Source organism: Thunnus thynnus, chromosome 16 (genome assembly GCF_963924715.1).
Source record: "Thunnus thynnus chromosome 16, fThuThy2.1, whole genome shotgun sequence".
In the NCBI taxonomy this organism is placed as follows: domain Eukaryota; kingdom Metazoa; phylum Chordata; class Actinopteri; order Scombriformes; family Scombridae; genus Thunnus; species Thunnus thynnus.
Window position 1 is genome coordinate 16,910,432 of NC_089532.1, and position 10,708 is coordinate 16,921,139.

The following is a 10,708-nucleotide window of genomic DNA, read 5'->3' on the forward strand; positions in this document are numbered from 1 at the left end:
GTTCCAGGGAACAGTGGTGATGCCACTGCTTCTTCCTATATGGTGCAGGACCAAAGCACCAAAAAGTCAAAATGTGGAAAACAAAGTAGGTTTCCATAGACATTACTCCTGAACTTGTGTTTTCGCAGTTTCAAAAGTAAAACTCCCAAACTTTTGAAACTGAAAACTTTTCTTGACTTTGCTATAGTGTCCACATGGATTTCCTAACAACCATTAACCTTGGGAATGGACATTTTGCTGCGGACTGAAAAGCATCGTCCTCCCTCTCAAGAGTTATGTTCAGCAGAAAAGGCAGAAACCAAAGGTCAGAGGCAGGGGAAGTGAAGGGGCGCAGAGGAGTAAATGGGGTAACCTAGAGGGGGATCGGCTGCCTGAACAGTTAGGTTCCTCAACATGAAGGGGTGAGCCTGGATGCTGTAGCGCTCCTCGTCATCATTAGTAGCATACAGAAGCTCCCAGGACAGGTTTGCCCACTGGCCTCGCACCCCTTCTCCATTCAGACGGCCCACCTGCACCAGCTGCTCCTGCAAGGACAGGACTCGCCCTGTGTAGGTACCCTGTGAACAAGCACAGTCATATTGCATTTCCCTGGGATTCACTTCTCTAAATTGCAATTTTAAATCATTTCAATTTAATGCCAATGACTGAATAAGAGTGGGCTGTATGTAAGGTAACAAAAGAAATTTTGTGTGTGTAATTACCATAGCAAGGTCATGTCCTAGAGAGAAGAGGAACGGTTTCTCCTGAAGGACGCTGTCATGCCAACCTTTCTCTGTCACCAGTCCGATGTACCAGTCCCTTTCATATTCCTCCAAGGTGCTGAACAGCTCTTCAGGGGACTCCATGGGCCCTAAGCTTGCTTGATCAAACAGCAGCTTGAAACTGAACCTGGAAATAACAAAATCACAGGTGCAGAAGTCAGTGAAATCATGGGTCTTCTGGCAAAAATAAACTCTATTGATTGAATCCTAACCTGCAATTTTACCTGAAAGCCCGAAGTGCAAGCTGGTAAAGTTCTTTACTTGAAGAGAGCCAGTCGAGTCCTTCTGTCCATGGCACATCTCCACAATAGAGCCTGTAGACGTAACTGGGGCTGGTGAAGGCAGACTCTGCCCCCAGGGAGATGAGACATGAAAGTGCAACCTGAGCGTGCAGTTCTTTCAAGGCTTCATCCTCCTTCAGAGCTTTGGTCATGTCCTCGGAGGTCTCGCCCTGCACAGCAGGCCCAAACCGCCCCAAAGTAAACCTAAACCAGTCCTCAGGGAACAAAGGCCTGAGCTGCAGCAGGCGGGACGGTAGTAACGGTGCTGTCCTCCATCCTGTTGGTACATTGAACACCTCTGACTGGGGGCAGCTGAAATTTAGATGAGGGAGAGAGCCTGGACTCTCTCTGAAGACCTCTGGCTTACAGCCTTTATCCACTGCTGGCATCCCAATGCCCAGTCCCAGAGGCTGCAGCGGCTGCAGGGCCGATAGAGCCATGTTCTCAAAAAGACTGTCCATCTCCACGGAGCCTGGAAGAGAGGCCCCCGTCTGCAGCATTGTGTGTCCAGGCTGGGCTTCTGCAGTCACTAATGCCACTGTCCGCCTGGCTGGTTGGGGTCCAAATAAGTCATCCTCATCTGACCAGTCACCAAAGGATGTCAAGCTGGAGCTGTCCTGTCTGAACCTGAGAGAAGATACATTAGATTCCACCATGACAGCCTCCGGTTGCTGGTTGCAAGTAGTCTGGGGCAGCTGTGAAGACTGGGACTTTCTGCCTCCAACACCTGGCCCTTCTTCAGTGCTCCACAGGAATCCTTTATGCTTCTGAACACAGTATCGTAGGAGCAACCAGACCAGCGCTTTCAGAAAGTCATCCTGAAGTTTCCTCAAGTTGTCATGAGAGTCAATGATGCCGGAGAGCACGTTTCGGGCGTCGGAGTAGACTCGCACTGCAAGGGCGGCGCAAGGCGTTAGAGCATTCCCCCAGTGCAGGTTGAAGCCCTGGATGAAACCGAGCCGCTCGGGACGCTCAAAAGCAGCCTCGAACACCTCATCCACCCTCCGTGCCTCTACCGTGTGGCAAGATGTCTCCTGAAGCTCCAGACCCTGTAACAAATCACATCAAACTGTGTAAATATTGTTATGAATAATTGCACTGATTTATAATATACAAACAGAAAAAATACCTTAATGTTGACAGTGCAGTAGCCATATCCTCTCTCCAGGATCATTATCCATACCATGCGGTCCTGAAAGCGGCCCAGAAAATGAGAGCCTGGGGCTAAAGAACCTACAGTAGGGAGAGAAAAATCATCAGCCATCCATGCAGCAAACATGTTAGAGAGATGTGATATGTAAATTGAGGCCAGGAAGAAGGAAAACACACAACATATACATCATGTAATAAGTAAGGGACTATTGGCGCACATCCCTTTCATTTTGCATCAGCTGTGCATCTCTGCTGACTATGTGGATAACATGGAAACAGGATGAGCTGCAGTGAGACATGTACCATCACAGTTGTAAAGGAAGGTCATGATACTGTTTTCACTGGCTGACTGCACAGCGATCTAAATATTAAATCTCTTCTTGGCCTTAGATTTCCATTAGTCTCTAAAAATTCACTCCTTTTATCCAACATGGGATTTTCATTTTTGAAGACAGGAGACAGCAGACAGACGTTTAATTCAAACACAGATGAACCGCAGTGGCAAGGTGATGGAGGCTTTTGTTTTAAGTTGACTAGTGCTTGCTTGGCTCAAGGATAATGTCATGTCCCATAACGACGCCTCAGAATAGTCCCAGCCTCTACCTCATGATGGGAAGTGACATGCTGGGCAGACTCCTTTCCTGCTCATTGCTCACTGCTCTACAGCCCCCAGTGTGAGCAAAGCAAAAGAACACTACAAACTGCCATCGTTAGATTGTGAGCATCAACCTAACAAGCTCTTTTTCTGAATTATACATCACAGCTACAGCACCCCCAAGCTCACAGAAAAAAAAAACAATAAGATTGAGTGACGACATTACTTCAGCAGTATTATTCAATTCTGAATCATCAATCCATAAATAATGATTTTCTACTTGCACCGTTTTTTCCCCCTCTTGATCGAGACACAGAATAAAATCCTAGAAGCAGCTCCGTTTGGCCTAAGAGTATTACGTGGTTAATGGTGTGGAAACATTTGGATGTAATGAATACAGATCAGAGCTTTTTTTTGGGGTCACTTGACAGGAAGCTCAGCTGGATCATACGAGCTCGCATTGCTGCCAGTAACTCCAGAGAGCTGCTCACAACAACATTCCTCTTACTGTTAGACCATATGAGGTGATGTTTCAGTGTTATTTGATCTGCATACAGTCCCTACTTGGCCCACTGGAAAGTTCAGTCACTGCAATTATAGCACAAGTCAAAATATACTGTACTAATGAAAATATTTTTTTTAATGATTTTGAGCTCTGTAAAGGTGGCGTTTGTGGTGCTGGGGGCTGAAAAGAGCGACAAATCTGAGAAATACTGTGTGTGACTGAAAGCAAAATCTATATTAAGTTTGATGAGTTTTAATTTTAGATACTGTACTGGTACTTTTGATTAATTTGTCAATTAACTTAAAACAATCAGTTAAAATTCTGATAAATGATAATTTCAGGCACTCAAGTAAAAACGCCAAACATTTGTGGTAACACTGGGTTTTTAGGCTGTGGAATAGACTAAGTAATTAACCTGTGTTGAGCATATGTCATTATTTTTTGATATTTTAAGTTATTAATTGATTATAAAAAAGATTTTTGGTAATAAAAACAACTAATTATTAGCAGTCCAACTTTGATGGAAAGATGTAATACATGTGAAAATATTCTGGCGTACACTAACCAAACACTACAATGAAACATGAAATTTAGATTTATAGAAACACTTTTTACTCAGAACATTTGAGGAATAAAAAGAAACAAAAAACATTACAGAAAAGATATAAGGCACGGACAACTAACCCAGTGACCCTCTTGCAAAGGCCATCCTCAGAGCAGAGGCCAGGCTTCCACTCATCTGCTGGTAGAAGATGGAGTCCGGGCAAGGACAGGCGGTACCTACGGGGCCTGGCCAACTGCGCTGAGGCCTGGGGAACCCCACCAAGAAGATGGGCAGCGTGAAAAGGGGCAGCAGAGGGGCAGAGAGCAGGGCAGATAGGGTCACCACTGCCAGCAGCAGCGGACAAAGGGAAGCGTTAAGAGCCAGCAGAGTTCCAGCTGACTGACGGCGCTGCTTCTTCTCAGTCCAAGATGTCACCAACACAGTCAGGGTGAACTTTAGCTTGGCCAGGAACTGGGTCAGTCTGTCAATCAGGAGGCCAACCTGGATCACACAAGCAGACATTACTGATTATACTAAACTGCCATGTGGTCTTATCAGCTGATATCTGTGTAATAAAATGTATGTTTTGGTGATTTTATCTGCAAAACAAACTCAATTTTTGGCAAAATAAAGTCTATTTTTAAATGCATACACTATTTTACTGCAACAAAGATGTTATATTTTATTAAAAAAGGCTTTTTAATAAGCTATAAATGTACAGTAAGTTGGAAAACTTTGTAATAGGTTGCAGAAAATGAAGGTGTAACAGTATCCATACTCAAATTTTCCATGGACAGTAATATTCAGAGAGAAACATATACCATATATGAATATACCATATGTGAGTGATGTAGAAGCATTGTTTTGGTCAGTTTTAATCCTGTGCAGATATGATATATAGCACATATATAGAATGGAAGGGTCTTATGTGTTGAGATAAGGGAACACGTTATGTTGACCTCACCAGAAGGAGCTGAACTCCAGTGCCCAAGTTGTCCCACCCTGGTAGCATATTGTTTCCAGCTGCGAGCCGCACCAAGATCACCACAGCCATTTGGAGGAGAGCATCCTCTGAGTTCTGCCACACCTGCACATCAACAAAGAGCCAACCACTGTGCTGAGCACCACAGGCACAAAAATCAAGCATGTCTTATGTTAAGCTGAAAAAAACAAACAAACAAAAAAAAAACCCTGAAACTAAAATCTTGCAAAAGCAAAAACAGACATGATCTTGCTGAAAAATAACACTGTATTTAAAGATGACAATAATCCATTAGTATTGTTTCAGCTTTCTTTTGAACAGGAGTTCTGTGGCAAATCTGCACCGAGTTAGAAAACAAAGTCCTTATTGTAATTGCATGCTTTGTTCACATTGATACTTAATAAAAGCTGTCAGCTAGAGTGTTTTGTGTGCGTACCACTCTAAAGGCTCGTGTGAATCCCACACTGAGAGAAGCCCTATGGAGCAGCTGCAGGGATTTGTCCATGGACAGGAAAGCAATCATTGCAAATGGAGACACTGTGAAGATAAACACACTGTAAGTACTTGGTGACAGATACACCACATTCACATACACTGTTGTTTTCATGTAGAGAGAGATGTGTAGTTTGGAAAACATCAAAATTAACATTATAACAATCTCACCAAGATAAAGAAGGACTCTTCTGATTGCTGCAGCAATGAACAATCCTCTGTTCCTCTGCTTGAAAGTCTGCACACTGGACATGCCTTTAGGGTACAAGGGATTGAGCAACACCCCTCCAAAAACATAGGCCCCCTGGATCTCTCTGAGAGCCCAGCAGAGGGAGAAGAGTACCAGGAGGAGGTAGCTGACAGGAGCCTGGGGTCCAGTAATCAAGCTCTGGGACTGAGCTGAACCAAGGAAGTGATGCAACAGCCCTGCCCCTGCCATTGCCACCAGTAGCAGGCTCAAATATAGAAGCAGCTCCCCGCAGCCCAGATTCCACCCAAAGGAACTGGGAGGAGGAGGTGGCGACACTCCCCTACGCAACCCACGGTCCCCACACGCTGCCCTGGAGCCTCTGCAGAGTGTGCCAACCTGGCTGAGGTCCAGGCTCAAGAGAAATCCCGTAGAGATGGAGAAGAGAACCACACCCAGCGTTGATGGGATAAAGTAATTACACACAGCTACGCCAGCGGATACGCCAAACATCAGCAGCAGCCTGTGGGACAGAGCAGACAGAAGAAGTCAGGGCTGATGACACACTGATGATAGAATCTGATCAGGATTGGTTTCTCACATAATGCTTGAACAGCTGATGTAAAAACTTTGAAGACGCTGCTTCGGACTTGAAAATCAAGATGTCAGACTCACATTATGATTGGAATTACACTATATTCAGCTAAGGCAATGCGTACTGAAGCAATCAAGAGACATGGAGTAAGAGTACAGGAAATGCAAGAAAGATTAATACAGATATACCACAGACAAAGGAGACAGGCAGCTATTTTTAGGGAAATTTTAGTTAGACAAGTGCCATCTAATAAAATACTATGTTTGAAATCAGAACTAAAAGTTCATGGTAAAATGATAGCCATAAATAAACTTCATACAGAAAATAAGATCTAGTGTTACAATTGTACTAATACCAGAACTTCAAAAAACTAATAAAATGGTGATTGTTGTCTTGACACTATTAGTTATGATCTAAATATTTAGCTTGCACAGACACATACAGCATACTAGATATATGACATGACAAATACAACCATATATTTCATCATAGCCAGAGATTCTCAAGGACTAAGAAGGATCCACTGGTGTCATTTAGAAACATGTTGTGGCCATTTATGTACATTACTACTTTCAAATTTTCAACTTTTTTTATTCTTTTTTAGCTCTTTGTAATTCTGTTAATTTCAATATGTACCTGAGGTTGCTGGACATGGGGGAGCCTCCTAATCCAAACACGAGAGCCTGCTCCATGCCCCAGAGGAGCAGGGCATCCAGGGGAGGCAGTATGCCCAGCGCCCACAGCAGAGGTAGGAAGAAGAAAAGCACGTGGAGAACCTGGCTGGCCAGTTGGAGCTCAGGCACAGGGCCTGAAAACCTAAATTAGAGGAAGAGATTGACAGTGTTATGGCAGCACTTTCTTAGATGATAAAATACAGCAGAATGCTATAAGAATTGACAAGATAATTATGTAGGAGTGGCTCACCTATCAGCCAAGTCCACAGCAATGAAAATGAAAATGTAGAGGGGCCGGGTTAGTGGGGTGATTTCATAAGTGTCCTGTGCCTGGAAAGTGGCTGTCTCTGTGGCTGTATTTACAATGAGGGAATACTCCGCTATACACAGAGTCACCCAACTCAGGACAAAGACTACCAGGGATACACCTATGCTGCCGTAGAGCGCAGTCAATCTGCCAAGGAACAGATACCATGTCCCAAAGCCACAGAGCACCCCAGCTAGTACTGTATGCACCACCATGTTCAGCCCAAACCTCTTCCCAGGGGCTATGAATCGCACTGTCTCTGGGCTGACACAGTGGGTAAATTCTACTTCTTCCTCATCAACTAGGATGTTGGGCGCACCAAGTCTCTCCACTGTGCCACTCCTCCGTGCAGCGTACAACGCCAGGGCCTGGACACCCGCTGCAGCCCCGAACATAAGCATACCAGAGAGCACTGCGGCGTGGAGTTCCTGAAGCAGCTGCAGCTGGCAGAGCAGAGTACCAATGCCCCCAAAAAGCCATGGTGTCAAGAAAAGGACTGCCTGATTGACATAGACATACGGCGGGGCACAGTAGCCCAACTTGAAGCGTGGACCCCCCAACACTGTCTGGGGGAAGCGCTTCCAGAAGAACTCCTGCTTATACTCATTTAGAAGGGGCACATCTGGCCCCATTCTGACCATTCCCGAAAGGGTGGCAGGTCATCTCCACACAGCTGAGGGAGGGTTTCCATTCATCATCCCAGAGACAATGCGAAATCTGAAATGAAGCACACCTTTGGTTAGGCATGGAACAATAATTGTTACAAGAAAACTTGAGATGCACCAAATACACCATCATGCAATGATAATAATAATAAGTATAATAATACATTTAATTTGTACCAGACTTTTCAGTCATAGTGAAACTGAAAGTGCTACAGTTTTAATAACACAGATTACACAATATAAAGAAAATAATGAGTTAAGATGAAAAAGGACATATATTACCATCACACAAACTCAAGCCACAATAAAAGTGACTAATAAAAGTTTCAAACAGCAATAGGATGTCAAATATTTTTGCTGCCTATATTTGGGTGATTTGGGAATTTGTGGGAACTTCTCACAAAGTATCAAAGTCACTCATTACAGCTGTCAGACTATAATTTTACAAAACCATCTAACTACCACTGCACAGGCATGTCTGAAAATCCTAATTAATATGCACTTGGACTAATATTCTTAATCGGTTGATAGGTGAGAAAACAATAGATATTGGTAACGTTAAAAGAAAAAAATACAAATCGTTTTGACAACATCCACGAAACTCTCCGTGAATGGGTTGATTTGTTGAATTTATTGTTGGCATTATATGCACTAGGTGTGCTTTTGACGGTCAGTTTTAATAACAAAGGATCAATCAGTAACCTAGGTTCATCCAGAGGAGCAACAGCTACTGAGTTGCCATGAAAACATAACACACAAGCAGCACTACGTGGGCTAACATGTTAAAGCTAGTCCTCCCTCGTACAGCCAAACTAGGTAAAACGAGAAAAGTAAATAGTTTTTCTGGTCCTTTCTGCTTCTGCTATTGTCTCTTTACCTTAGCTAGCTAACGTTATATTATTGTTAGCAAGCGAAGCCAGCAAGTCTTTTTCAGTTTGACCATCCGTTAGCTTGCTGTTACTAACAGGTAAAATATCAGCGACCTGCAGTGTCACTGGTGTGCCATAAACTTACCGTTAACAGCAGAATATCCAACTGCAGACACGCTTTGTGTAATATTTGACGATATAGGTAATAATGTGTGGAAACAGGCGGAAATCGCAAGCATCAACATTAGCGGTTAGCTAACCGTTAGAAAGCCAAGCAACACACATCGGCATGGACACAGACAGATTATAGCCAATGACAGTGGAGACAAGGGGAGAGCGAGGTCTCTGATTGGACGGAAACTTATAAACCCCGCCTCCTAAACGCCCAACCCCGTCCCTTCAATAACTACACACACACTCACACACACACACACACACACACACACTTACTATTACAAACATTAACAATAGAAAAAGGCATTATTTTTAATCATGAATATTTACAGTCTCACAGTGCTGCATTACAGAAATACTCAAGGAGCGCCAAAAATAGTGACTATAAAAATGTGTTTGGTTTATAAGGAGTGAATCATATTCATACACAGGCGTACAGAATAGCTCCACTATAAACTGTATTGTGCAGAGAGTTGACATACCTAGCAGTCAGATAATAAAAAGGCATATACCCCTCCTCAACAAACAAGATTTTACCACTCCAACTTGATTTCCACTGAACAATGAAAGGACCATCACTCTTTGCAATTATAATTACACCAAATGACACATCCCACAAGGATGTTTATCCTCCTTATTCTAAATAATTTTTTGATTTGGCACTTGCCAGCATCTTTAAATCCTGAATCTAATGCGCTTAGTTGACCCCCTGAAATGACATAGGATTAGAAATATTAATATTACATTCTAAATCCTTGTTATTGTGTTCTTAATACAAAAAGAGCAAATCCTAAAAGTATTTTATTATTTCAATATAATGAAAGTGATTGTGGCCAAGTGTCTGCCTCCTCAAAATATTGATTTACTTAGGAGGAAGAAGGGCAAAAAGGAGGATCATGAAGTGATCAACTAAAAAGGCCACAATATCAACACAACAAAAGACAATAATCTAGAGCAAAGGAGATTAAAGTTGTTGTTGTTGCTATTCTTCATTGTGGCTGAGGGGATAAGGGTGGGCAGGAGGTTGTGTTTCCTCGTCATCTTGAAAAAGCAATTTCTGCTCTGTGTAGGATACAATAAACCATAACAACAGAAAAGCCCGACAGTCACAACAACATGTATTGCACCCTATAATCCTCCCATAGCACCGCTCATTCAAAATAATTGCTCAGTTTTTGTTACAGCTGCCTGATGAAGAATATCTACCTGAATAAAGACTTAAGAGTCATTAAAGGAGAAACACAAATGCAATTAAAGCTGCAAGAAGTGATGGACAGGCCCTGACACCTCACGCCTGTCGGAGGTAGCAGCAACCATGATATCGCAACTGGAGGTCAGTTGACAAACAGCAATTCATTTACCAGAGGGCAACTGACATAGATATACATTTTCATGAATATTGGATATTGCATGTAGGTGATAACTATCACTTCCTGTGTCCACTATGAGGTGCTAGAAAACATGCTCCAAATGTACATTATGTTGCTGCACATCAAATGTAGATCACACACTTTAAATTTCATGTAAATAAAAGGAAGTTTGCAACATACACTCCTGTTGCCATTGGGCAGTGCTACACAAGTGGGTCATTAATGCAGCAATACATGTAGTAGAGGTCACCTGACATGCATATGCATTTTCATGAATATCGGACGTTGCATGAAGGAGTTAAATATCACTTCCTGTGTCCTCTATGTGGCACAAGAGAGCACCCACTAATTATACGTCATGTTGCTGTATATCGTGTATACCACACCATGTAAATTTCATGTAAATCAGATGTTTCTCACATAAGGTTGACTTCCTGTTGTCAGTAGGTGGCGCTGTAAAATAAAAACTGATGCACGAAATTCAAATGTATTATGTCCAGAATGATGAGAGAAATCAGATGTTTCTCACATAAGGTTGACTTCCTGTTGTCAGTA

General features: G+C 42.9%; 1 protein-coding gene across 1 annotated transcript; it reads right to left on the reverse strand.

Annotated features, from left to right (window-relative positions):
- Positions 1-165: 165 nt before the first annotated feature.
- Positions 166-8,918, reverse strand: pcnx4 (pecanex 4). Its single transcript, XM_067613623.1, has 11 exons — positions 8,755-8,918; positions 7,019-7,792; positions 6,731-6,910; positions 5,484-6,022; positions 5,257-5,357; positions 4,803-4,925; positions 3,979-4,339; positions 2,172-2,275; positions 986-2,091; positions 702-888; positions 166-557 (listed from the first exon to the last, which is right to left on the reverse strand). Exons 2-11 carry the CDS (start codon positions 7,714-7,716, stop codon positions 306-308), a joined length of 3,651 nt encoding a protein of 1,216 aa, XP_067469724.1. The 5' UTR covers positions 7,717-7,792; positions 8,755-8,918; the 3' UTR covers positions 166-305.
- Between the last annotated feature and the right edge of the window lie 1,790 nt (positions 8,919-10,708).

What these genes read in the sequence shown, in the direction of transcription:
- pcnx4 (XM_067613623.1), bottom strand. Translation starts at nt 7,716, where the DNA reads ATGGTCAGAATGGGGCCAGATGTGCCCCTTCTAAATGAGTATAAGCAG. An exon ending in ACTGCACTGTCAACATTAAG is followed by an intron (nt 2,092 to 2,171) that starts GTATTTTTTCTG and finishes GATTTGTTACAG; the next exon opens with GGTCTGGAGCTTCAGGAGAC. An exon ending in TAGGACATGACCTTGCTATG is followed by an intron (nt 558 to 701) that starts GTAATTACACAC and finishes GCTTGTTCACAG; the next exon opens with GGTACCTACACAGGGCGAGT.